Source organism: Doryrhamphus excisus, linkage group LG16, assembly GCF_037039965.1.
Source record: "Doryrhamphus excisus strain RoL-2023G ecotype Guam linkage group LG16, RoL_Dexc_Guam_v1.1, whole genome shotgun sequence".
Lineage (NCBI taxonomy): Eukaryota > Metazoa > Chordata > Actinopteri > Syngnathiformes > Syngnathidae > Doryrhamphus > Doryrhamphus excisus.
The window spans coordinates 17,166,151-17,193,672 of NC_136372.1; the positions used below are offsets into that span (position 1 = coordinate 17,166,151).

Here is a 27,522-nt window from a genome sequence, read left to right on the forward strand (position 1 = left end):
AGGAACGAAAATAGTGACGGACCAATATGGCGGCGCACCATCATGCTAGCAGGAAGTGTAGCAACTTTGTGAGTTAAATGATAAACTTCGCTTACCTCTGCTACTGTGGCTATATTAAAACGAGATTGGTCAACCACTAATAAATCATGTTTATGCAATATAAAAATACTTCAACAAGTAATAATATAAATAATTACATTGTAAATGTTGTTAGTGAATGTTCATTTCCGGAAACCTTCCAGCAGAGGGCAGATATACGTAGCGTATCCGTAGGAAGCGGGGGAACAAAAATAGTGACGGACTAATATGGCGGCGCACCATCATGCTAGCAGGAAGTGTAGCAACTTTGTGAGTTAAATGATAAACTTCGCTTACCTCTGCTACTGTGGCTATATTAAAACGAGATTGGTCAACCACTAATAAATCATGTTTATGCAATATAAAAATACTTCAACAAGTAATAATATAAATAATTACATTGTAAATGTTGTTAGTGAATGTTCATTTCCGGAAACCTTCCAGCAGAGGGCAGATATACGTAGCGTGTCCGTAGGAAGTGGAGGAACGAAAATAGTGACGGACCAATATGGCGGCGCACCATCATGCTAGCAGGAAAGCTAGCAACTTGTAAGTTAAATGATAAAGTTCGCTTACATCTGTTACTGTGGCTGTTTTATCAATTTGGATACAAGCCACTCCTATACGCGTCTCTGATTAAAAAGTAGCACAACAAAGGGTGACAAAATTAGCGTTAGAAATACATAAGCAATGTGGGGTGAGCTCGAACCTCGCGTTAAAATACAACCGAATACGTCGGATAGATCTGATCCGAAGGACGACCGAAGTACAACACCTGAAAAACCGGTAGAGATAAAGCTCCGTCTTCCCACCATCCTTCACCAGGAGCCGCTGGAAGACACCCAGGTGAGCTTTGACTTTGTAAAATGGGTCCTCGGCCATAGTATACTCGCGTCACTGATGTTTTTTTTAACGCATTTGTTTCAGAATGTTCCTGCTGATATCACCGCCTTATTGGATGCTGTGGTTGTGAGCGGAAGCCAAGTGAAGAGTCAGCAGATGGGAGAAGCTGAACTGACACCAGAAGAGCGTAAAAAAGAGCTCCTGCACCAGTACAGGAGCAAACCTCTGGTCTTCCTGGAGCGATACCATGTAAGTAGCATCAATCATATAAACATCCTTCTAAGGTTGGCAGCAGAATAATAAAGGAATAAATGAGGCCTGCATGTTAATGTTTATGACCTTCCAAATGGACTTCTTAACATTAGAGCCCTCCTGACATGAAATAGCATCCCTATAGTCACCTTTACACTTCTATGACCAAATATAGTAACATTACCGACACTTTTACATTACCCGGAGAGAAAACCCACGCATGCACGGGGAGAACATGCAAACTCCACACAGAGGTGGCCGAGGGTGGAATTGAACCCTGGTCTCCTAGCTGTGAGGTTTGCGCGATAACCACTAGACCGCCATGCCGCCCGAGATTTAGATTAATTGATGAATAAAGTAATTATTCTGTAAAGAATATTGCTATTTTGTCAGTTGGAATCCCCATTCCGTACGGGAATTAACTGGAAATCCGGTGTGAATTAGTCATATTAAAATAATGTATTTTTCTTTTTCTTTGCTTTTCCAGAGCTACCTGAAACCGGAGCATCTGCGATCCTTTGCCCACGTCAGCGCCGACCCGCGGGCTCAACACTACAGCAAAGTGATCCATAGGCGAGCTGCAGGAAGCACTGATAAAAAGCGAGTTAGAAACCAGCGCTATGCTGCTCTCAGGGCCTTGCAGAAAGGTACAGGTGTCTTTTTTTTAATTATTTTCAAATGTACAACACCAGTCTAAAGTCTTCACTGTTTTCTTAGAGGGTGAATATTTCAGTGAAGAAGAGATGCGGATGAGGGAACCGCTGCTGTATGAACATTACATTGGACAGTACCTCACCGACGAGGAGGTAGGAATACTTGGAAGTCATGCTCCTTCTTCATGATGTGGTTTTCCATCTTAGTTCCTCATTTCAGGTGCTAGAGCGCTCCCAAGGGGCTATGTTGGATAGTGCACAGGGGGGAACCGAGGCGTCCGGCGGGCTCGCTCACCTCCTCCTCAACTCCTACCAAGAGCGTCTCATCCAAGGTCGTTTACAGGAGGAGCAAGAGAGAGAGGATGGTGCACGGGAGGAGGATGAGGACGAGGATGATGAAGGCAAGTAACGGTGGCGATTTAGTTGGATTTTTAATTTTTTTTTATTTTGTATGCAGACCTCACAGCTAGGAGACAAGGGTTCAATTCCACCCTCGGCCATCTCTGTGTGGAGTTTGCATGTTCTCCCCGTGCATGCGTGGGTTTTCTCCGGGTACTCTGGTTTCCTCCCACATTCCAAAAACATGCTAGGTTAATTAGCGACTACAAATTGTCCATAGGTATGAATGTGAGTGTGAATGGTTGTTTGAAAATGAATGAATGAATGAATGTGCACTTGGGGGGATATACAACAATGAATCTCGCACACAATAAAACTAAAATAAAGTAAAATTATTCCAACAACATGCATGCGAGGTTAATTGGCGACTCCAAATTGTCCATAGGTATGAATGTGAGTGTGAATGGTTGTTTGAAAATGAATGAATGAATGAATGTGCACTTGGGGGGTGGGCGTACAACAATGAATCTCTCACACAATAAAACTAAAATAAAGTAAAATTATTCCAACAACATGCATGCTAGGTTAATTAGCGACTCCAAATTGTCCATAGGTATGAATGTGAGTGTGAAAGGTTGTTTGAAAATGAATGAATGAATGAATGTGCACTTGGGGGGTGGGCGTACAACAATGAATCTCTCACACAATAAAACTAAAATAAAGTAAAATTATTCCAACAACATGCATGCGAGGTTAATTGGCGACTCCAAATTGTCCATAGGTATGAATGTGAGTGTGAATGGTTGTTTGTCTATATGTGCCCTGTGATTGGCTGGCCACCAGTCCAGGGTGTACCCCGCCTCTCGCCTGAAGACAGCTGGGATAGGCTCCAGCACCCCCTGCGACCCTCGTGAGGAAAAGCGGTAGAAAATGAATGAATGAATGTGTCATTTGATGTTCCTGCTGAAGATGACAGAGTCCAGGAGCAGACTTGGGAGCCGACGTCTGAAGAGAAGGCTCTCCTACGGGAGGAGTTCATCAGTCAGATGCACCAGCGCTTCCTCGACGGCAAAGACAAGGATTTCAACTACAGGTCGGCTTTCGCTCCTACATTCGAGTTACATCATTTGAGTTATCTTCTAAGTCCCATCATGCATGCTTTGAAACGTGGAGGTTACATGTTCCTCTGTGCTTGTGTGTCTCCGTGACAGCGAGGTGGACGAGAACCCGGACTTCGACAACCTCGATATTGTCAACAGAGACGCAGAGGAAAAGTACTTTGACGAAGACGACGAGGAAGAAGATGAAGACATTATGACTGAATAGTGACTGCATTTGAAATACCGTATTTCCCCTAATATAAAACCAAGAAAAAGGTCTGGGAAAAGATGAGTCAAAGTGGGTAAGAGCTTTTCTTCCTGTCACTCACACACACACACAACAGTGGCCTGGGAGAGGAGAGACGCATCTGGTAAGGTGTTAGGTGTACTTTTCAGTATTCATTGCTATAGTTAGTAATAAATACAGTTTTTGGACTTATGTATGATTATTTCCTGTGATAACCGACTTATCAGACCCTGATAAGTGAATTTACGATTCCAGAAAACCTGTTTCCAACCTTCTTAATACCTTTTAAACATCAGCTTTCCATTAATATTTCCATTAATATTACTCAATATAGTCGAAGAAATAACATAAAGTACAAAATTTCAGACCTGTGTTTGTGTGTGTTGCTGTAAATGTGTCCCAGTGTTGAACAGGAAATGACATCAGGGATTCAGACTTGACTTTTAGCTTGGTGTTGCTAACGGCGGCAACAGAAGCCCATGTTGGCGATCATTGCGCCTGTTGTGAGATCATTCAAACCCTGCCATAAAAGCTTGTTGTTGGGCACTCAAATCTGGTGCTTTTTTTTCTCACTGAGCATTCCAGTAACATTACTGACACCTAGTGACCAGTGTCGAATACTACATACTGTATCATCACAGCTTTTTTGAATGTGTCTTCTGGATGCCTTATATTTGTATTTTAGTTCATTTATTTGGGCCAAAAAAAAGTAAAAAGCATATTTTTTACTAATAATAAGCCATATTCAACCACAAAACGAATTATTAATATATTTTTGAAAAACCGTGAGTGAAGCCACATAATTCAAAGTGGCAAGGGATTACTGTAGAATTATGTATTTACATTAGAAATAAAATTTACAGTTGTTTTGGTAAGAAATCAATTTAAGTGACAAAAAAAAAAATCCTCCCACATTCCAAAAACATGCTAGGTTAATTAGCGACTCCAAATTGTCCATAGGTATGAATGTGAGTGTGAATGGTTGTTTGTCTATATGTGCCCTGTGATTGGCTGGCCACCACTCCGGGGTGTACCGAAGACAGCTGGGATAGGCTCCGGCATACCCATGACCCTTGTGAGGATAAGCATTAGAAAATGAATGAATCAATGTGCACTTGGGGGGGACGTACAACAATGAATCTCGCACACAATAAAACTAAAATAAAGTAAAATTATTCCAACAACATGCATGCTAGGTTAATTGGCGACTCCAAATTGTCCATAGGTATGAATGTGAGTGTGAATGGTTGTTTGTGTACCCCCACCTCTTGCCCGAAGACAGCTGGGATAGGCTCCAGCATACCCATGACTCTCGTGAGGAAAAGCGGTAGAAAATGAATGAATGAAAAAAAAATCTGATGAGCCGAAAGAACCGACTCTTTTTAGTGAGTCGAGTCAAAAGAAACGAACGAGTCACCTCTAGTGTTGGTTAAAAACAATCAACTAGAGAGCTTGGGTAGTAATAATCTTTAGTAAACATAGCATAGTAATTTTAGAAGACAGCTGTCACTCAAATAATGTCCTCGTCCTTCACTTTTTATCAGCCAGCCTCTGCAGGAGAGCGATGACGGTGTCCTGCTTGGACGAGAGCAGCTCCAGAGCCGTGGCGATCCGGCACAGGGACTTCGCCATCCGCACTTCTCTTCTCTCACGTCGTTTTTCTCTGGCCTCCACGCGGCCGTGAGCGACGCCATCCAGGTGAGTCTGCTCCTCCCTTTTCTTAAAAATCTCCCGGTAGAAGGGGGCGCTCATGTGGTCCTCGTTGGCTTTCTTGACTTTGGGCTCTGCCGAGGTGGAAACGGAGGACGTGGAAGGGAAATTGGAAGCGAGGTTGTGGCCGCGACGAAAGCACATGACATCCGTCGGGAATGATAGAGCTTTACGGGGGGGGTTCAGATTCAGATCAGACCCAAGCGAGGGGGAGGCAGGGTGTGTGAAACAAGACGAGGAGATAAAAGACGGAGGTGGATCGGTGGAGGCCAGATGAAGGCTGCTGGTAACAATGTCACTATTAAGTACCATCAAGGGTTTTAGGTCCGGGCTCTCTGTTTGGCGAATAGTCCCGACGGCGTCACTGTTGCTCCCGCCGGGAGCGGACTGAGCCTTGAGACCTGGTTCGACATGAACAGGCGTGGAGAAGTTCCCGTTAGGGTGGATGATGGTGGTCGGCGGCGGGATGTGTAGTTTAGGCGTGACCTGCGCGGGGACGGCGCCGCCTCCTTTGCTACGTTTGTTGCTGATGTAAGAACCGACCGTGTCGCAAAGCGTGGCATCCATGAGCTACAAGACAGGGAATACAGAAATCATACAGTGGTTATTGAATTTCATAAATTCCGTTAATTTTTAACTTTCGGACCGCCACACTCACATTAAAGAACTCCCACGACGTCTTGGCTTGGCCCGTCTCCCGGCTGCGGTCTTTCACCCTTTTGTACGTCACAATCAAATTATTCCACTTGCGTCGGATCCTCTCCACAGGAAGTATGTGGCCTTTGGCGGCTAACTCCTCCTGGACGCTCTGGAACAGCTGCGAGCGTTCCCGCGTCTCGTAAAGGCCCCAGCGGCGACCGACGGCCTCGATCAGACACAACACGGCTTTGGAGGAGAAATCGGAACCGAGGGCGAGAGTCTTCTCCGGAGGAGCAGATGGCATCGCTGGGGCTGGGGAGCGACACACCGGGGACAGGTATTATTAAAGTATATGACTAATATTTAATAATAAAGTCGTATTATGCGTTATATATGCATTAGCAGAGCCTGCTAGCCCATTAGGCAAATATAATTCATTCATTCATTTTCTACCGCTTTTTCCTAATGAGGGTCGCGGGGTGTGCTGGAGCCTATCCCAGCTGGGGAAAGGGGAAAGACAAAATAAGAAGCCAAAATGTTACCACTTCCACACAAAATAGGAGGAGAACTCATTTATTGATTTTCTACCGCTTATCCTCACAAGGGTTGCGGGGGGTGCTGGAGTCTATCCCAGCTGTTTTCTTCAGGGCGAGAGGCGGGGTACACCCTGGACTGGTGGCCAGCCAATCACAGGGCACATATAGACAAACAACCATTCACACTCACATTCATACCTATGGACAATTTGGAGTCGCTAATTAACCTAGCATGTTTTTTTGGAATGTGGGAGGAAATCGGAGTACCGGGAGAAAACCCACGCATGCACGGGGAGAACATGCAAACTCCACACAGAGATGGCCGAGGGTGGGGAAAGACAAAATAAGAAGCCAAAATGTTACCACTTCCACACTAAATAGGAGAACTCATTCATTCATTTTCTACCGCTTATCCTCACAAGGGTTGCGGGGGTGCTGGAGCCTATCCCAGCTGTCTTTTTCGGGGTGAGAGGCGGGGTACACCCTGGACTGGTGGCCAGCCAATCACAGGGCACATATAGACAAACAACCATTCACACTCACATTCATACCTATGGACAATTTGGAGTCGCTAATTAACCTAGCATGTTTTTTTGGAATGTGGGAGGAAATCGGAGTACCCGGAGAAAACCCACGCATGCACGGGGAGAACATGCAAACTCCGCACAGAGATGGCCGGCAAATATCATTTTGTGCATTAATTTTTTAAAAACAAAAACCCAAGTTTGAGAACCAATGGTTTAGCTCATTAAATATTTTGGAGGTCACAAATTCTGCCTAGCAACACGTGCACGTGCAAGCAGCAATCTAGAAGTGATTGCCTTCTATTTCCGGGTCACGCCCACGAGTTCGGGAAAAACACTTGTTCCTAAATGGAATGAAAGTATATTTTCATATAGCCAATGACAACATGGTATATTCCAACCACGCCCACTATTATATTCAAATGTTAATCTCGGGGTTATGTACAGTTCTCCAAAAATACAATGATACATTATGCATTAATGCATAATGCATAACAGCGCCATCTGGTGGCTCACATGCATAGTCGCATCGGGTGAAAAGCATCGTGTTGCAAATAAAAATCAGAGTGAGCACTCACGCAGCAGCTCAGGAGTAGCTGTGTTGGTTGTATGCAGCTGTGATGGATCTCCCGGCTCTTCCCCCCCACTGCATGCGGGATCGCTGCAGGGCGCAGGCGAGTGCCGGCTGCCCAAAACCAGCGCATATTGCTTTTCCTCGCCCTCCTCCCTTTTCACGTGCACGGTTGCGGTGTCGCAGCCGCCTGCTTGGAGACCGGTGGCTTCCATGGCGGACACACACATGCAGACATGCACATACACACCCAAGGATGGGAGGGGGGGGGGGGGCTGCGCAGGCGTTGAAATCCGGGGAAAGTTTAGAGATGGCGGATCTCCGTGGATTCGGTAAATTTTCCTCGATGATTCCTCCACGCGTGTGTGATGAACACACTGAACTGTGTGACTGTATGTGTGTGTGTGTGTGTGTGTCTGCGTTGAAGGGGAACAGCAATGGCTGAGCTGCCCACAAGCTGGCGGATGCGCATAGCGGCTGCGCAGTTTCTCAACAGTGCCTCGTTGCGGACGATGTGACGTCACCAACAGCACCCCCACACGGCAGTGCTGCATTTGGTGAAATCTAAGCGCAGTTAAAACACCATCCATAGTCAAAGGTTCAGTAAAATAATATTGCACAAGATTTTACTGTGGCATCACATATAAATACATTAAATTTCATCATAATTTAACAATGCATTGTAGTAAAATACACACACTTTTTTGATCCTTAAAACCTACAACTATGGAAGTAACGTTTACATCAGTACAAAAGTAAACAAAAATGGCACTGAAAGGAACAATGACAAGAAAAAAATGACATATTGATATGAGTAATATTAGTAATAAAAATGTAAAAACAACCTGTACTTAAAAATACATAGAATATGAAATGATTCATCATGAGAAAACAAAAAAAGCGAGTCAATATTTTAGACAAAACAGAGAAGGTGGCACGGTGGGCGAGTGGTTAGCACGCAGACCTCACAGCTTGGAGACCCGGGTTCAATTCCACCCTCGACCCCAGGTAATGTAAAGGTGTCGGTAATGTTACTATATTTGGTCAGAGAAGTGTAAAGGTGACTATAGGGATGCTATTTCATGTCAGGAGGGCTCTAATGTTAAAAAGTCCATTTGGAAGGTCATGAACGTTAACGTGCAGGCCTCACAGCTAGGAGACCAGGGTTCAATTCCACCCTCGACCCCAGGTAATGTAAAGGTAATGTTACTATATTTGCTCAGAGAAGTGTAAAGGTGACTATAGGGATGCTATTTCATGTCAGGAGGGCTCTAATGTTAAAAAGTCTATTTGGAAGGTCATAAACGTTAACGTGCAGGCCTCACAGCTAGGAGACCAGGGTTCAATTCCACCCTCGACCCCAGGTAATGTAAAGGTAATGTTACTATATTTGCTCAGAGAAGTGTAAAGGTGACTATAGGGATGCTATTTCATGTCAGGAGGGCTCTAATATTAAAAAGTCTATTTGGAAGGTCATAAACGTTAACGTGCAGGCCTCACAGCTAGGAGACCAGGGTTCAATTCCACCCTCGACCCCAGGTAATGTAAAGGTAATGTTACTATATTTGCTCAGAGAAGTGTAAAGGTGACTATAGGGATGCTATTTCATGTCAGGAGGGCTCTAATGTTAAAAAGTCAATTTGGAAGGTCATAAACGTTAACGTGCAGGCCTCACAGCTAGGAGACCAGGGTTCAATTCCACCCTCGACCCCAGGTAATGTAAAGGTAATGTTACTATATTTTCTCAGAGAAGTGTAAAGGTGACTATAGGGATGCTATATCATGTCAGGAGGGCTCTAATGTTAAAAAGTCTTTTTGGAAGGTCATAAACGTTAACGTGCAGGCCTCACAGCGAGGAGACCAGGGTTCAATTCCACCCTCGGCCATCTCTGTGTGGAGTTTGCATCTTCTTTTCTACATTCCAAAAACATGCTAGGTTAATTAGCGACTCCAAATTGTCCATAAGTATGAATGTGAGTGTGAATGGTTGTTTGTCTATATGTGCCCTGTGATTGGCTGGCCACCAGTCCAGGGTGTACCCCGCCTCTCGCCCCAAGACAGCTGGGATAGGCTCCAGCACCCCCCGCGACCCTCGTGAGGATAAGCGGTAGAAAATGAATGAATGTGCACTTGGGGGGGCGTACAACAATGAATCTCGCACACAATAAAACTAAAATAAAGTAAAATTATTGCAACAACATGCATGCTAGGTTAATTAGCGACTCCAAATTGTCCATAGGTGTCCGAAGACAGCTGGGATAGGCTCCAGCAACCCCCCGTGACCCTTGTGAGGAAAAAGCGCTAGAAAATGATTGAATTAAAACGGAGAAATGTTGAGGGTAACAAAACAAACATAAAATTGTAGCATCCATAGCGGTTGCACATCACAATAAAGAAATCATTATCTTTGTAAATATTTCATACAAATATAGTCAGTCCATCCTAACAGATGTTGAAAGCGTTCTTAAATTCATCATCAAACAACTTTTTTAGTTTGGAGCCCATGTTGATGAAATCGGGGTTATTCTGCAAGACGGGGGGAGAACACAGCTTGGTTATGAATATATAAATAATGTACATGTGAGCGCGGATATGGCTTCTCACCTTGTTATACAAAGCACAGTTCGAGAAAATGAGCTGGACGTCAGACACAAAGTCGCCGACGAGACGGTAGCGTTTCTTCTCGAGTCTGTCTGCGATTTCGCACAACCACATGGGCGTCTTGACCACCGCGGCGTAGTCCTTCACCTGTCAGCGTCGAGATTTTAGACGCAAAGTCGTACATGAGAAGAGCAGCGTAAGGGTCTTACGTAGGAAGATGGGTTCGTCGCAAAGCATTGATCATCGTCGGCGCTAAAGAGACACAAGAGGAGGTACTGGCACTCCTGTGTGGGGAGAAGACGGAGGAAAATCAGAACCAGGTGATGGGGGATGGGAACTCGATAACAGTTGCAGTGATCTCACCGGCATGTGTTTGGATATTTGGTCGGACAGTACTGCGTTGCTTTCCAGTACGTCCGAATAACGCCACTCTTGAGCCCTTTTGAAGACGCAGAAGGTACAATCCCATGGTCTTGGATTACTGCATGCACAAACAGAACATCATTCATTCATTTTCTACTGCTTTTTCCTCACAAGGGTCGCGGGGGTGCTGGAGCCTATCCCAGCTGTCTTCTTCAGGCACGGGGAGAACATGCAAACTCCACACAGAGATGGCCAAGAGTGGGGAAAGACAAAGTAAGAAGCCAAAAAGTTACCACTTCCACACAAAATAGGAGAACTCATTAATTTATTCATTTTCTACCGCTTATCCTCACAAGGGTCGCGGGGGTGCTGGAGCCTATCCCAGCTGTCTTCTGCAGGCAAGAGGCGGGGTACACCTTGGACTGGTGGCCAGCCAATCACAGGGCACATATAGACAAACAACCATTCACACTCACATTCATACCTATGGACAATTTGGAGTCGCTAATTAACCTAGCATGTTTTTGGAATGTGGGAGGAAACCGGAGTACCCGGAGAAAACCCACGCATGCACGGGGAGAACATGCAAACTCCACACAGAGATGGCCAAGAGTGGGGACAGACAAAGTAAGAAGCCAAAAAGTTACCACTTCCACACAAAATATGAGGAGAACTCATTCATTCATTTTCTACCGCTTATCCTCACAAGGGGGGTGCTGGAGCCTATCCCAGCTGTCTTCGGCGAGAGGCGGGGTACACCCTGGACTGGTGGCCAGCCAATCACAGGGCACATATAGACAAACAACCATTCACACTCACATTCATACCTATGAACAATTTGAAGTGGCTAATTAACCTAGCATGTTTTTGGAATGTGGGAGGAAACCGGAGTACCCGTAGAAAACCCACGCATGCACGGGGAGAACATGCAAACTCCACACAGAGATGGCCAAGAGTGGGGAAAGACAAAGTAAGAAGCCAAAAAGTGACCACTTCCACACAAAATAGGAGGAGAACTCATTCATTCATTCATTTTCTACCGCTTATCCTCACAAGGGTCGCGGGGGTGCTGGAGCCTATCCCAGCTGTCTCTCGGGCGAGAGGCCAGGTACAACCTGGACTGGTCGCCAGCCAATCACAGGGCACATATAGACAAACAACCATTCACACTCACATTCATACCTATGGACAATTTGGAGTCGCTAATTAACCTAGCATGTTTTTGGAATGTGAGAGAAAACCCACGCATGCACGGGGAGAACATGCAAACTCCACACAGAGAAGGCCGAGGGTGGGATTGAACTCGGGTCTCCTAGCTGTGAGGTCGGCGCGCTAACCACTCGACCGCCGTGCCGCCACAAATAGAACTTATGTTGTATTTTTTTTTTTATGTGTTCCAGGTTCAGACATTTGGATGCGGAAACCTACAAAAAAATACACCGAAACCGATACAGAATCTAAGTGTGACTGATTGCGATCACCTCAAAATAGCGTCGTCGACACGAGGCAGGTGACACGTGGGGTGGAAAGAAAGCGGACAGTTGTCACACACCACCAGGTTTCCTTCATTTTTACACACACAGCACTCATCGTCGTTTTTCTGCTCCTAGCAAGAAACGGAAGAGCGCCGCTTGAAATAAAAAAATCATCACAGAAGTTTTTCCCCCCTGAAACAGTCCTACCTGGTCGCTATCAGTTGGACTGCACAGCCTGCAAGTACATAACAGCGAGTGGATCCTCAAGGTATTGTCCTGAAATAGGCCACAATGTGTCCTTATCACCACGGCAACAGTAAATAGTACAATTATGAAGTCAGAATATCGGTAGGTTCCTTCACATTTTACTAGCAAAAACACACCAAGAGCAGGTATTTACCTCTATTAGAACACCGAGTGGGTCGCCTTGGAACAGGATGTATTTCTTCCAAGATGTGTTCTCCTCACCCAACGCCTCCTTCACAAAGTTCACCGGACTCATCCAGCTTGTGTCGGTGCGAATACACCGCCCGCTAGTTCCTGTTGGCGAGAGAATTTTTTTTTTTTTCTTGCAGGTGCACATCCGACACGAGATGTTTGCCGACATTTCCGGCCGCGCGCGATCGTGAGTTCATCGAAGACCGACCTGATGCGAATCGTTTTTTGTGTAATTTGCCGGTGAGTTCCCCGCATGTCACGTTGAACACAGAGTTGTTGTTCTGCTCGGGCTGCGCTCCTGGATCGACCTCTCGGTGGGAATCTGAGGAACATAATGGGAGTTATGTCTTTAATAGTGTATTGTGTAGCTGTAGCTTTAATGCTAATGAGCTCGCCATGTCCGTCTCGTGCAGCGTATGGCTGGAAGAAGCGCTATACAAGAATCCTTGTATTTAGCAAACATCAACTGAACTAATTAGATTTTCAAGATGAACTACTAATAATGTATTGGATGTTTCCCGCTTAATTAAACAACAAACCTTTGATGTTTTCTGTGCTGAACAGCGATTTCTTGGCCTATAACAAAAAGAAAAGTGATCATTAGTTAAGCCAGACATAAAAGTATGTCCAAAGTAAATCAATTCATTGAAATGCGGTGGATTCCAACCTTGTGTACTCCTCTGAAGTTGACACATTGCAGATGTCCTGCCTGCGGTGGATTCCACAGAAACAAACATGAAAACGGAGTTTGACAACAAACGGTAGGTGTAGCATGTCCACTCAACATGTTGCATGCACAATCTCTGATCATGATAATTGTCACCGACCGACACTGTAACGTATTTAGCATCATCATCATCATCATCATGTTGGCAACCAACAATAATTGAACATAATATTCAACAAACCTCAATGAGCTTTCCCAGGGGTGTGTCCATACATCGAATGCTCATCTTCCAGTTCTTGGCGCTCTTCTTCTCACCGAGACCTTCAAATTCACTGGGCGTGACCCACTGTTTCTTCACCAGAATGCACGGCTCCCCTGAAATATTAAAACATGGCGTTGATTGTGATAAATTGGTTCAAGGCTCGATCGTGATAAGTGAATTTCTCCTAAGTAGGATTAAATGTAATATTTCCATAGTTGTAGTATAGAAAACCTATTTAAGAGCTTCTATATATTCATTCAGTCATTTTCTACCGCTTTTCCTCACGAGAGTCGCGAGGGGTGCTGGAGCCTATCCCAGCTGTCTTCAGGCGAGAGGCGGGGTACACCCTGGACTGGTGGCCAGCCAATCACAGGGCACATATAGACAAACAACCATTCACACTCACATTCATACCTATGGACAATTTGGAGTCTCCAATTAACCTAGCATGTTTTGGAATGTGGGAGGAAACTGGAGTACCCAGAGAAGAAAAAAATATATATATATATATTTAATAAAAAATATATTATATTATAAATATATATTTATATTTTTTTTTTATAAAAATGTATATATTTTAAAATAATATATATATATATATATTTTTTAAATAAAATGTACAGCGGGGAAAATAAGTATTGAACACGTCAACATTTCTCTCAAAAAACATATTTCTAATCGAGCTATTGACATGAAATTTTCACCAGATGTCGGCATCAACCCAAGTAATGCACACATACAAAGAAATCCAAACATTTATGTCCATAAATTAAGTTATGTGTAATAAAGTGAAATGGCACAGGGAATAAGTATTGAACACGCGTACTGAAATTTATTTAATACTTAGTGCAAAAACCTTTGTTGGTGATTACAGCCTCAAGACGCCTCCTGTATGGAGAAACCAGTCGAATACATTGCTCAGGTGTGATTTTGGCCCATTCATCCACACAAACTGCCTTCAAATCTTCAAGGTTCCGGGGGTCTCTTCTGTGAACCCGGATCTTCAGTTCTTTCCAAAGATTTTCAATTGGATTCAAGTCTGGTGATTGACTGGGCCATTCTAGCAGCTTTATTTTCTTTTTCCAAGCTGTGTGCTTGGGATTGTTGTCTTGCTGAAAGATCCACCCTCTTTTCATCTTCAGCAGCCTGGCAGATGACAGCAGATTCTGATCAAGAATGTCTCGATACTTTTCTCCAGTCATTATTCCTTCAATGATATGAAGTCTACCAGTACCACATGCTGAAAAACAGCCCCACGCCATGATGCTCCCACCTCCAAACTTGACTGTTGGTATGGTGTTTTGGGGGTGATGTGCAGTGCCATTTTTCCTCCAAACATGTTGTGTCTTATGACATCCGAAGAGTTCAATTTTGGTCTCATCTGACCAGAGTATGTTCTCCCAGAATGTCATGGGTTTATCCAAATGTTGTGTCGCAAACTCCAAACGAGCTTCAACATGCTTCCTCTTCAAAAATGGAGTCTTGCGTGGTGTGCGTGCATGGAGGCCATGGCGGTTGAGTGCATTACTTATTGTTTTCTTTGAAACAACGGTACCTGCTGATTCCAGGTTTTTCTGAAGCTCTCCACGAGTGGTCCTGGGCTGTTGGAGAACCCTTCTGATGATTGTTTTGACTCCTCTGTCTGAAATCTTGCGAGGAGCACCTGGCCGTGGCTGGTTTATGGTAATGCCGTGTTCTTTCCACTTCCGGATGATGGCCCCAATGGTACTCACTGGAACTTTCAGAAGTTTAGAAATGCGCCTGTAACCAATGCCTTCAGTGTGTTTTGCAACAATAAGGCTGCGTAGGTCTTTGGACAGCTCTTTGCTTTTACCCATCATGCAATGTTTCTTGTCTAACACCTTGCTGGTGAGAAACCTTTTTAAAAGGCATTAATCAGGACTAAACCAGCCGATATTACTTTGCACTAATAGGGGACAGGTTAACCTTCTAAATACTGACAAACTCCAGCTGCTTTCTTGGCATTCCAGACCTTTTTACCCCTCCTTTTCTTCATGTGTTCAATACTTATTCCCTGTGCCATTTCACTTTATTACACATAACTTAATTTATGGACATAAATGTTTGGATTTCTTTGTATGTGTGCATTACTTGGGTTGATGCCGACATCTGGTGAAAATTTCATGTCAATAGCTCGATTAGAAATATGTTTTTTGAGAGAAATGTTGACGTGTTCAATACTTATTTTCCCCGCTGTATATATATATTTTCTTTTTTTTTAATAATTTTTTTTTACATCAGAGCCCTCTAGGCATGAAATAGCAACCCTATAGGCACCTTTACAGTCACCGAATACAGTTGCCATAAGATGAAATAAGACATTCAAGACATAAATACAACATACTACAGTCTCACACATTAGCATTACTAATGTACTTCCTGCAGTGGCTATTTAGTCAAAATTAAATATAAATAATATAATATAAATATTCCAGTTATAAATAATGAATCCTACTTTGCAGAAATGTACTTATCATGCCGGGGTCCAGCATTGATTAACCACGATAAACCAGAAAAGACTTGTATTGTTAGTTTACCTTTGCTTAGCTTATCTCTGTTCAATGACCCCTTCAGGGTCCCACAGGTCACAGGAAGGTTGGACTTATAGATAGGCCATGCCCAAAAATCCTTCTCTTCTCCCGTTTTCACCAGCGGGGCTGGAAACACAAAAAGAAGACACGTCAATACGAAAAAAAAAAACTCCAATTGCAGGTAGTCAGCCATGACTCACAGAAGCATATTTTCTTGGAACGTTTCTTTTGCGCTGATGATTGTGAAGGAAGTTCGCTTTGCTTCGCCTCGTCATCGCACTGGCTCACGTTTTTCAATTTCTTCTTCTTCGCCGTCATTGGGATTTCTGCGTTCTCATCTTCTGATGGCTCCTTCCTTTTACCGCCATTTGTGTCCTCTTGTTCCTCTCTGATCTCTGCGTCCAAATGGAAGGATCCTGATGGAGTCAACAGACACACGATTGAATAAGACGAAATATTTAAGGACGCCGTTATAGTCGAGGAGTCCTACCATCCAGCAGGCTGCTGCGCAGCTGTTGCAAGGTGGGGTACTGATTTAAGATAGTCTCCTTGAAGACACACCTCCAGAACATCTTGATGGACTGCGAGCGCTCTCTCTCCAACCGGTCCAGAACTTCATAGAGGCCTTTCTTTAAGGCCTCTTTGCTCTTTATGCGGATCACTTTCTGCACACATAATTAAATAGATATTAGTTAATTAACAGGCACACATTCAAGCGTATTGTTGACAATTGTTCTACCATCACAGATGTCATCTAATCTTCTTCTTCTTCTTCTTTTGGTTTAATGGCGGGTTGCAAAGTTGACTTTAAAAGGTGCATACCGCCACCTACTGTACCAGAATATGTATCTATGGGCATTTTACTTACTTTATGTTCGGGTGAGTAGTACAGATATATATTACTACTAATAATAATGTTAATAAATATTCTAATATTATATAATGATAATTGTAATATTATTTTACTAATCTATATTATTTTATACAGTCCTGTGTCCTTTAAATACCTTATCACCGCCCTCTGTATTTTTCTAACACACTCACTAATAAACTCTATATGCTCCACTCCTTTCCTATTTTAATAATATTTCCAATAATAAATCCTCTCTACTTGATTTCATACTTTTAATACTATATAAGGCTGACAAATCATCTAATCTTTGTCTCACTATCATCCTTAAAGTACCTCTGCCAAACACAAGGGGGAGCTAATGTTTTCCTAATTTGTTTGTTTGCAGAAGCCACCCGACTGATGTTTGACTCTAACAGGTTCAAATAATAGATAATGTTTGCTCTAAATCGATGGCTATCGTTAAAGTAAAGGTTTAAATACACACTATAACTACTAAATCCACGAACTGTGGAAATATTAGCGGATAAACAGACGAAATCTCCGTGTTTTTTTTCTAAAACGGTACTTCCGGCTCACCTTGTAGGACTCTTCCGGTAGCAGATTGTGATCCCTGAGTTGTCGTACGAACGTGTGCGGGTTTTCCATGCACGACATTTCGGTCTTTGAACAGTGAAAGAACCGTAGCAGTTCTTCGTCTGCTGGTAACTCCATTATGCGGTAAAACTCGAACCTGCGAACCTACTTCAGAACCGATAGTCGCCAAAAACACGCTAAAGTTGAGAGAGTCTGTCACGGTGGTCAGCTTCCTTCAAACAAACACATTCCCGCCTCTTTCAGAAAAAATGTAAAATGGCGCCGAGAGGCAGGACTTTAGAAACAACTGCCCACTAAGAGTCACCGACGAAAGTGAAAGTACCACTCCACACGGTTTAAAGCGGTGCCACTGAAACGTTTGTTATCTACAAGTTAAGCCATTAAAGCGGGATAGCGCCACCATGTTGACGTGTCGTCGTAGTTGACTGCCATAAACTGGTGGACGAGTGGACAACTAAACAACTAAACTTTGGAATGGAGGACAGTGGACTTGCGCTTCCCGTCTTCGCCGGTAGGGGTCAGCATTGTGCTTTGATAGAAATGCCTATCGTCTGAAATACATACATATATATTTGTACATGCTGTTATATTGCCATAATATTACAATTTCCCCCCAACTAAATATTCCAAAAATGTTTGTTTGTCATAATAATACAACTTTTTAAAAATCATATAAAATTACACAATTTTTCCTCCATAATATTATTTTTTGTTCTTGTTGCAATACACTTTTTTATTTTTATTTTATTTTGACTTTATTCTTGTAAAAGTTGTCAATTTTTGCTATTTTTTCAACTTTATTTATGTAACTTTTCCTCCCATCCCCATACCTACAGGTACAACTTTATCATCATAATTTACAGTATTCATGTAATATTGTACATTTTAAACACTTTTTTTACTCTCACTGTAGGAGTAATAAATGCATTCATTTTGCCTTTGACTTAACTTTCACCCACCTAAATATCCCAAAAATTTGTCATAATAGTACAACTTTTTAAAAATCTTATGAAATTACACTATTTTTCCTCTATAATATTATCAGTTTATTCTTGTAATTTTTTTATTACAATATTTTACAATATTTTGACTTTATTCTCTATTCTCCCTTATATGCTCCCAAGTCATTAAAAACAACATCATCATGTTCCTCTTGACAGATCTTCACCACTTGCAAGACGGTTCCCAGGCGTCGATCCAAAGCATTCAGGTGTGGCTCAGCGAGTAAGGGCGCCACGGCTGCCAAAGGATCTTGGGCCAGAGATTCCCTCATGACATCGCTCAGGCGGAAGTCCGGAAGGGACAAGAGGCGTAAGCGGAGGAGGGTGGAGCGACGGATCCTGGAAAGGTAGGTGGACAGTAAATAGTCACATAAAAACACACTTTAGACTTGCATTTAGACGGCATGTGGTCTGCTCCTAAATAAAAAATAACCCACAATCCATGTGTAGGACTTATTTCCAGCTCATTCTTAATTATTTATTCTATATATTTAATATTTTCCTTCTATGTGCATTTCAGATGTCCCAATACCATTTTTTTTATAATCACTTCCCCATGCTTTTTTTAAATATACATTTAAACGTGCACATTACCTGCAGCACTGCTGCAAAGGAGCTAGAATGGATATCTCATCTTGAGAGTGACGTCCAAACCTGCAAAATATGACCAAAAATATTTAATTCATGCAAAAAGTTGTTGACTTTAAGGGCTTCACTGGATCACAGTTTTTCCAAATATTTTCATTTAGTTTGCGGTTCACTCTGGCTTGTTATTAGTCCAAAATATGCAAATGAAAGCAACTTTTTTGGGGCCTAAATGAAGCTTCTGCAATGCATTAAAATGGCTAAATTCTAAAATATATTCAGCATTCAGAATGCTAACTAATACATAAGTAATTATTATTATATGAGGTTATCAAATGAAACAAAGCACAAGCTAAGCGTCATGAGCGTAACAAGCCTTGGGAACCTGGGAATTTGCAAGCTACTTTACACAATACAAGCCCAAAGGTGCTTATAATAAGCGGATCTGGCAACACTGGGGTGTGTATGAGTCTATATTATATCTTATTTGTCTAATTTTCTCTTCTAATGTCCACTGAATTGCAGAACACAAGTGTAAAGTTGATTGTAGGGGTGCTATTTTGTGTTTAGAGAGCTCTAATAATGTTAAAAAAACAATATATAGGTCAAATAAGGAATCCTACATTGCGGAAATGTACTTATCATGCTTGTCTGGAACAAATTAACCGTGACAAACGAGGGACGACTAGTTCCTTTGTCCATAATATTGTTATACCTTCCGATATTTCATGCGGCGTAATCTTTTGAAAATGCAGTGTCTTGACGTTATGTAAAGACCTTAAATAAATCATCCAATGTGTGTGTTTTGGCTACCTGAGATGAGACAAAGCGTTGTGATCTGCTTAAAATGTGTTGATCCAAAGGTGCTTAACAACGACATGAACAGGGCCTTTTGTTGTTGCTTCCACTTTCATCATCCTCATGCTAAGCTGATCTACAAATGATGGCACTCACGCTCGTCCATTATCCAGATGAAGCAGGAAAGTGTCATTGCCGAATTTCTCAAACGTTTCATAGTGATGTCTATCCATGTTGCCTTTGAATAGAAAAATATTTTTGCTTGTGGTGAGTGACACTTATTATGTGCATAGAACGGTTGATGGTTCCAAAGCCTCCCTTTAAATTGAGACTGACTCATGAGGAAGTCCAATATGGCCATGTCGATAACATCCACCAGTCTGGTGCCGTGGTTATAAGGAGGCGTTTGTTTGACCGTGTCACAATAAGCTGGGTCTTTCTCCCACCTGGCCACAACAAAAGAGTCAAAATTAGACACGCATGAACATGAATTTCCCTCGGGAATACAGCAACAATACGTGCTACGGTTGGTATTGTGTATGTCAGGGGTGTCCAAACAGTTTCGCGGGGGTATGCTGGAGCCTATCCCAGCTGACTTTTGGACTTTGATGGTGTTAGTGTTTATATATTTTTAAAAAAAAAATGCAAAGCCCATTATTAGTATTGACTTTGCACTTTTCTCCCCCGCCCCCATTTTTGTATTTTTTTTAATTTTCCAAATTTTTTCAACTTTCTTCATAACTCATCACTGTAAATTTTCTTTCTTTATTGCCATAATATTACAACTTTCCCCCAACTAAATATTCAAAAAATGTTTGTTGGTCATAATAGTACAATTTAAAAAATCATATATAATCGCACTATTTTAATATTATCAGTTTATTCTTGTAATTTTTTTTCTTGTTGCAATACACTTTTTTAATTTTTTATATTTTTTATTTTATTTATTATTATTATTTTTTTACAATATTTTGACTTTATTCTCGTAAAAGTTGTCCATTTCTGCTATTTTTTCAACTTTTTTTCAACTTTCTTCTCATACCTACTGGTACAACTTTATCATCACAATTTACAGTATTCATGTAATATTGTACATTTTAAATATCATATCATAATTTATTCATTTATTTTGCCTTTGATTTATTTTAGCAGGTTTGAAAAATGTTTTTTTTTCTCAAGCTGTTATGCCTTCCATTAAGTTTTTTTTTTTTTTTTTTTACACCCCCCCACTTTGAAATGTCCGTTGTTATTATTGACAGCTTCAAATGGAAAATAATCATCTCCGGTTCTCACTGCGCCAACTTGGTGCGACTGTAGGATCGTCTCCACGGTGACCTCCATGACCTGCGAGGAGCGAGGCTGAGGTCGGGTAGCATGGCGGCCAAGGACGCCTCCAGCGAGTGTGGCTGGCCGCACAGCGGGTGTTCTGTTGAGCAGTAGTACTCACACTGGCCGTAGAAACACACATTCCCCGCTAGAGGGAGGTAAAGAGACATGTTGGTGATTGTTTTTTTTGCTTCAGTGTAAGAAGACACACGGTTGCACACCAGGGGAAGTAAAGAAGGTACGAGATAACTTGCGGTCCGTGGTAATCTCTCTGATCTCTCTGGTGATGTTGATGAGACGACCGACCACCGGAGGGATTCTATTGAAGCCCAGCAGTCTGGGAGAGATGAGAGCGTTAGGGATCAAGAGTGTTCTGTAAAGCACAGGCCCTCCATCAAGAGCCAAATGATGGCGCCCTGTAGGTGGCGGTCATACCCGAATATACCCCAATAGTTTTTGAGTTATAGGTGTGACATAAATACTGCTACACATCATTGGGCCCCGAAGCAGATATTTAGTTTTGGGAAAAAAAAGGCAGCAGCTGTATCATGACACCACCAGGGATCGACAGGCAAGTTGGTGAATTGCTGCATGCTGTCAGTCATTGCAACATCAGTTACTCGTCTCTTTCTCCCTCCCACTCCGCCACCCGCTTGCTCGTGCTCCACGCCGTCATTTGCGTGCTTTCCCAGAATGCGCCCCCTTATGTAAAATGGCAGGCGCTATGAATCGTGGGGCGCTACACATAGTGAATGCTAAGTGCGACAAATACAAAAGCTCCTCTGACATAAACGCTGAGTAATTATACACCTTCATCCACCTCCAGCCTACTGGATGATTCATGCTAGTTCATGAGCAGTGAAAACTGTAGTAAAATCTGTGTAGTAAATTAATGGCAGAAAAGCCAACGCAAGCCTCGTACAAAATGGATTTGATTTTTTCTGAACTGAAGTCTTGTGAGGTTGCATCCAAGATTTCATGCAACTCTGGAAGTGTATTTCTCCTTTAAAAAAAAAAAATCTTGACGTTGATCAGCATTCTTGTTTTATTTTGCTTTTATTTAACTTAACAGTGTGGCCTCTACTTGGAATTCATTCATTCATTTTCTACCGCTTTTCCGGATTTCATTTTCTCTGAACTGAAGTCTTGTGAGGTATCGCATCCAAGATTTCATGCAACTCTGGAAGTGTATTTCTCCTTTAAAAAAAAATGATGTTGATCAGCACTCTTGTTTTATTTTGCTTTTATTTAACTTAGCAGTGTGGCCTCTACTTGGAATTCATTCATTCATTCATTTTCTACCGCTTTTCCTCATGAGGGTGGCGGGGGGTGCTGGAGCCTATCCCAGCTGTCTTCGGGCGAGAGGCAGGGTACAACCTGAACTGGTGGCCAGCCAATCACAGGGCACATATAGACAAACAACCATTCACACTCACATTCATACCTATGGACAATTTGGAGTCGCTAATTAACCTAGCATACATGGGGAGAACATGCAAACTCTACACAGACATGGCCGAGGGAGGGTGGAATTGAACCCTGGTCTCCTATCTGTGAGGTCTGCGTGCTAACCACTCGACCGCCGTGCGGCCCCCTCTACTTGGAATTTGTTTTTAAAAACTCAATCAATCTTCAGGGAGACCCCAGCCACCTTTTGGGGTAAACTCTGTCTGTGATCTTGTCCTTTCGGTCGCTACCCAAAGCTAATGAGCATAGGCGAGGATAAGAACGGAGCTCAATCGGTAAATTGAGAACTTTGCCTTTCGGCTCAACTCCCTTTTCGCCATAACAGGCCGATACAGAGTTCGCAAAAACAACTTTAATGTCTATTGATTATTATTTCAGGCTCACAGATAAATATTTCCATCAGGTGGTGCGACATATTTAGACCTCGGTACCTGTCAAGATGAAAAGCCGAGATCTCCGCGTTGTGTCTTTCAAAGTCAGAGAAGTAGAAGAGGTTCACGTCGGTCTCTGCATCTCTGGACTGTCTACACAAGAAGCACAAGCATATCACTCCTGCCCTCAGACTGTCAATTCGCCCGAATGTGGTTTCGAATCCATGCTTGGGGGGGGGGGGTCTTACTTCATGGGTTTTAGCAGAGCTTGTCCGTAGTTTGGGAAGGATATAAGCAGTTTGAGCTGAGTACCTCCGGATTTTTGAACTGAAAGAGAGCGAATGATATTAGGGTTACAAATGGAGACTGAGTTGGTAGACTTTACGGTAATAAAACGTAACAAGCCGACTGGTAGGCAAATATTCCATTCCATATTCCCATGGGTAACGCGTTATTGAACATTTGATGCTTTGAGTAAAAATGAAACGTTTGCTGATTTTCAAATGAAGAATCTTCCTTGGCTGTTTTGGACTTGAATGACAAAGATGCTTAGTCTATCGAAATATATACATTTTGACTTTCAATCTTTGGTTGTTTTTTTTCTTATTGTGTCTTTCTAATACGCGATGAAAAGAAATTCAGCAGGATTTCCGCAGGTCTTTCTGTCAGGCAGTTTTAGGTGTAAAAGTGTAAAAAATCAGCTTGTAGTGTATCTGCATAATGCAAATCCCTATATATAATTTAGTCTGCACTATGCTGAAAATGCGAACAGGGTTTCGGAAGCCAGCAAGCACAACACAAGCTTGTTGATGCTCTGCATGACTTCACCCAGATTCTTCACGTATTTAGTCATAGGAGGCATCTTGAACACCGTGAACACATTCGCCACGACTTATTGTTCATACTTATTGTTCATACAAGGATATCATTGTCATTGATATATTATATATCCATATTGTCCATAGGTATGAATGTGAGTGTGAATGGTTGTTTGTCTATATGTGCCCTGTGATTGGCTGGCCACCATTCCAGGGTGTACCCCGCCTCTCGCCCGAAGACAGCTGGGATAGGCTCCAGCACCCCAGTGACCCCGCGAAAATGAAATGAATGAGGATTCAATTTGAATAGATATAGTTTTTAACATTATTAGAGCCTTGTAGACATGAGATAACACCCCTACAGTCATTTTTACTTTTTTTAGTCATTTTTACATCACATTGTACAGGCTACGGGATCTCCGCGGGGACAAACGGAGTGAGGAAGAATGACAAAGAAGCCCAACACTTACCACTTCCACACAGAATGAGGCGAGAACTTTTTTTTTTTTTTTTTGCTCAATCTCAGCCATGACATTTTGTGGTTCAATAGCCAGTCTCCATGCGGTGTGAAAGGTAACGCCATGTCTCGTAACAAAACTCATAATATTCCATGGTCAACTGCCAAACACAGATCGTTTATGAATTCATTATTTTGTGCAAAATGGTGATATTGTGAGGGAGCGATATTCGAACCGCAATATAACGAGGGGCAAGTGTATTTGTAGGTATCAAGGGTCATACGTAAAACCGTAGTGTATTTCTGTCAGCGCTCCTGGTGATGGCGGGAACACACCGCATCAACACCTCCGAGTTGTCGGTGCTAAAAACGATGCACTTCAATGGAGGTCTAACTGTGTCGTGTGACGTCTCTAATCTCGTAAGGGTCAGTCATCTTTCTTGTGTAACTTTGCGTGTTCGTGTCTCTCTTTTGTTCTGAAAAATCTCCAAAGTATTCCCTGCTCTGAATGTAAACTTTGGCACAGTTTGCTCTATCCACTAAGTTAAAAAAAACAAAACAAAACAGTGATTTCCCTGTCTTCCCTCTGGCTCTCTCCCAGCCTTGTTCCTTTTCTATAAAAGGATCGGAGTCAAAGTGAAATAGGCAGCACGGTGGCGACTTTGTTTTTCTGTTTAACCAAGAAGAAACGGAATTATCATAATTAGATGAGAAGCGAGCACCACTGGGACCGTCGTGGTTAATAGCTAGGTCAGTTGCTAAATTTATTCTTGGCTTGTTGAGCAATGCAGCACTACGACAGAAAAGTGCAGAATTATGTCTGTCTGCTTTTAACCCGAAAAGACAACTAAATGTTTCATGCTAAATGAAGCTAATGGCTCGATAACTTTGCAGTACTTTACCTAATGTGATGCAATGTGATTTTAAATATAAGAGTACATTTATGAGCCATCTCGGCACAAATCTATGGACTGTTTCATGATTTATTGTTATTGTTATTTTCCAGTTGTCAGTTTCTTCTTTGTCACTTCTTAACTCACCTGCTCCAAGAATGTGTTGCGTTGCCAAATAGTGAGTCAGCTTTGCAAGAGCGGAGTCCTTCCTGTTGTAGAGTCGCCACCGCGTGATGCCCAAGTGGAAGCGCAGCCAGGGCGGGTGCGTGTCGGCATTGCTGCTCCAAGAGACTTTGTCATAACCTTCCTCCTGACTTGCACTCTGCCTTCAGGAGAGACATTGAAGGTGAGGTAGAGACACAGACACAGTGGGGGGGGGCATGGCTGACAAACTTTGAACTTCCATCTCAGAGCTGCTATGCAAAGGGGCCCCCTGTGATTTATTTTGCCTAGGGCCCTGTCATATGAATTTTTTGCACCTTTTAAGAGTCAGTCTAGGACCTCAATGCATTGTCAGTCTATTAGCTTCTCATAGTAGACCTTGTTGACACACTCACATATACTGTAGTACACTGTAGTACTGTCGTACACAAGCTTAACCACAGTCAGAGTCCCTGGCACCAGCATTGGTTCAATCTTAAAGAACCGCCTACCTTGAAGAAATGTCATGAGCCCCCACCCCACCAATGGGATCTTGCCATGTGACGGTAGGACTATGTCATTTCTTCTATTGTATTTCATCATACCAATACAGTATATATTCCCAAGCCAGTCATTGAAGAGTTAAAATATCACATGGGCTGCACAGTGGTCGAGTGGTTAGCGTACAGCTATTAGTATATATATTTTGGTCATAGGAGTGCAAAGGTGACTATAGGGATGCTATTTCATGTCCCGAGGGCTCTAATGTTAAGTCTATTTGGAAGGTCATAAACGTTAACGTGCAGGCCTCACAGCTAGGAGACCCGAGTTCAATTCCACCCTCGGCCATCTTCTGTGTGGAGTTTGCATGTTCTCCCTGTGCATGCGTGGGTTTTCTCGGTAATGTAAAGGTGTCGGTAATGTTACTATATTTGGTCATAGGAGTGCAAAGGTGACTATAGGGATGCTATATTATGTCTAGAGGACTCTAATGTTAAAAAGTCTATTTGGAAGGTCATAAACGTTAACGTGCAGGCCTCACAGCTAGGAGACCCGAGTTCAATTCCACCCTCAGCCATGTCTGTGTGGAGTTTGCATGTTCTCCCTGTGCATGCGTGGGTTTTCTCGGTAATGTAAAGGTGTCGGTAATATTACTATATTTGGTCATCGGAGTGCAAAGATGACTATAGGGATGCTATATTATGTCTAGAGGACTCTAATGTTAAAAAGTCTATTTGGAAGGTCATAAACGTTAACGTGCAGGCCTCACAGCTAGGAGACCCGAGTTCAATTCCACCCTTGGCTATCTCTGTGTGGAGTTTGCATGTTCTCCCCCGTGCATGCGTGGGTTTTCTCCGGGTTCTCCGGTTTCCTCCCACATGTCCATAGGTATGAATGTGAGTGTGAATGGTTGTTTGTCTATATGTGCCCTGTGATTGGCACATAGAAAATGAATGAATGACTGAAATATCAGACAGGTCAGTGCCCCATTAAGGCTTGTGTGTCTTTCACTTTCAGTAATTGCATTCCACACTCACCACCGACTGTCACTATCGATGCCTTCCTCCTTGTCATCACCGCCATTGTCTGTGTCCCTTGCGTCCTCATTTGTCTTCACCCGGAGCAGCCAGTCGTCCTCCAGCAACTCGGGTCCTGGCAGGTTGTACAGCGGGTGCAGGTAAAGCGCCTCCAGCTTCGAGTCGATCTTGACGACTTGATTTACCACTTTCTTCTCCGCGCCGATGACCACAGGCAACCTGGTCGCATTTAACTTGTGAAATGTGTCATTCCCAGAACTTATTGATAGTTTAGATGAAGAGGAGGAGACCGGATGATGCTTGGGAAGGACGCAAGCCGTCTGGAGGACAGCGAGGCAAAAGAATGCCAGAATGAGGTGCAGAGCAACAGAAAGGCAAGCCAGACATATATAGACAGACCGAGTGGAGGGACCCAGATTCCGTCTCACCATGCTGGAAGATAGAGAAAGAAAAACAGAATAAGGGATGCTTTCAAATCAAAAGTATCGCCGAGTTGCTGAGCCTTGCCCACTTCAAACCTAATCATGATGTTTTTATTGCTTCCTAATGGGCGTGGACGTCACTTGCTTTGGTCTCCTCAGTTCACATCCAAGTGAAGTATTCATTTATATTCATTTCATTCCAATCATGGAATTGCTTCAAGCCAGAGCTGATTTATTGAACAGAAAGCCGTATCATTTGTTGCAGAGTTTAAAGAAACGCTATGAAACGCCCCCAGGTCGCCTACTTGTTAGTGGCCAGTGATATTCCTTGACCAGCGTACTAACAGTACTGTTTAGATTTGTATAGAAAGGACATTGTGAAAATGCTGACTAATTACCATATATATG

General features: G+C 42.8%; 4 protein-coding genes and 1 long non-coding RNA gene across 7 annotated transcripts; 2 read left to right on the forward strand and 3 right to left on the reverse strand.

Annotated features, from left to right (window-relative positions):
* The first annotated feature begins 374 nt into the window (after nucleotides 1-374).
* Nucleotides 375-3,700, forward strand: ccdc97 (coiled-coil domain containing 97). 2 transcript variants are annotated; one of them, XM_058049361.2, is made up of 7 exons: nucleotides 386-924; nucleotides 1,006-1,170; nucleotides 1,661-1,820; nucleotides 1,891-1,979; nucleotides 2,047-2,227; nucleotides 3,135-3,258; nucleotides 3,377-3,700. In XM_058049361.2, exons 1-7 carry the CDS (start codon nucleotides 769-771, stop codon nucleotides 3,489-3,491), a joined length of 990 nt encoding a protein of 329 aa, XP_057905344.2. In that variant the 5' UTR covers nucleotides 386-768; the 3' UTR covers nucleotides 3,492-3,700. The 2 variants fall into 2 exon arrangements, with proteins under 2 accessions (XP_078653251.1, XP_057905344.2); XM_078797125.1 differs by having other exon boundaries at nucleotides 375-1,170.
* Nucleotides 3,701-4,422: 722 nt separating this feature from the next.
* Nucleotides 4,423-13,400, forward strand: LOC144901847 (uncharacterized). The gene is made up of 3 exons (XR_013629954.1): nucleotides 4,423-5,210; nucleotides 5,991-6,198; nucleotides 11,857-13,400. It is a non-coding gene; the product is annotated as an uncharacterized LOC144901847 (long non-coding RNA).
* Nucleotides 4,949-8,031, reverse strand: LOC131103067 (uncharacterized). Its single transcript, XM_058048957.2, has 3 exons — nucleotides 7,500-8,031; nucleotides 5,881-6,173; nucleotides 4,949-5,792 (listed from the first exon to the last, which is right to left on the reverse strand). Exons 1-3 carry the CDS (start codon nucleotides 7,720-7,722, stop codon nucleotides 5,043-5,045), a joined length of 1,266 nt encoding a protein of 421 aa, XP_057904940.2. The 5' UTR covers nucleotides 7,723-8,031; the 3' UTR covers nucleotides 4,949-5,042.
* sp100.1 (SP110 nuclear antigen, tandem duplicate 1) lies at nucleotides 8,067-17,796 on the reverse strand. 2 transcript variants are annotated; one of them, XM_078797123.1, is made up of 15 exons: nucleotides 17,280-17,795; nucleotides 16,341-16,515; nucleotides 16,051-16,266; nucleotides 15,857-15,976; nucleotides 13,278-13,411; nucleotides 13,037-13,078; nucleotides 12,909-12,945; nucleotides 12,578-12,691; nucleotides 12,332-12,471; nucleotides 12,138-12,207; nucleotides 11,938-12,064; nucleotides 10,457-10,574; nucleotides 10,303-10,377; nucleotides 10,097-10,240; nucleotides 8,067-10,018 (listed from the first exon to the last, which is right to left on the reverse strand). In XM_078797123.1, exons 1-15 carry the CDS (start codon nucleotides 17,412-17,414, stop codon nucleotides 9,935-9,937), a joined length of 1,731 nt encoding a protein of 576 aa, XP_078653249.1. In that variant the 5' UTR covers nucleotides 17,415-17,795; the 3' UTR covers nucleotides 8,067-9,934. The 2 variants fall into 2 exon arrangements, with proteins under 2 accessions (XP_078653249.1, XP_078653250.1); XM_078797124.1 differs by lacking the exon at nucleotides 12,578-12,691 and having other exon boundaries at nucleotides 17,280-17,796.
* Nucleotides 17,797-18,259: 463 nt separating this feature from the next.
* On the reverse strand, nucleotides 18,260-27,175 carry LOC131103418 (extracellular serine/threonine protein kinase FAM20C-like). Its single transcript, XM_058049696.2, has 10 exons — nucleotides 26,693-27,175; nucleotides 25,161-25,339; nucleotides 23,094-23,172; nucleotides 22,906-22,998; nucleotides 21,229-21,344; nucleotides 20,975-21,155; nucleotides 20,018-20,127; nucleotides 19,838-19,919; nucleotides 18,893-18,952; nucleotides 18,260-18,637 (listed from the first exon to the last, which is right to left on the reverse strand). Exons 1-10 carry the CDS (start codon nucleotides 27,121-27,123, stop codon nucleotides 18,397-18,399), a joined length of 1,572 nt encoding a protein of 523 aa, XP_057905679.2. The 5' UTR covers nucleotides 27,124-27,175; the 3' UTR covers nucleotides 18,260-18,396.
* Between the last annotated feature and the right edge of the window lie 347 nt (nucleotides 27,176-27,522).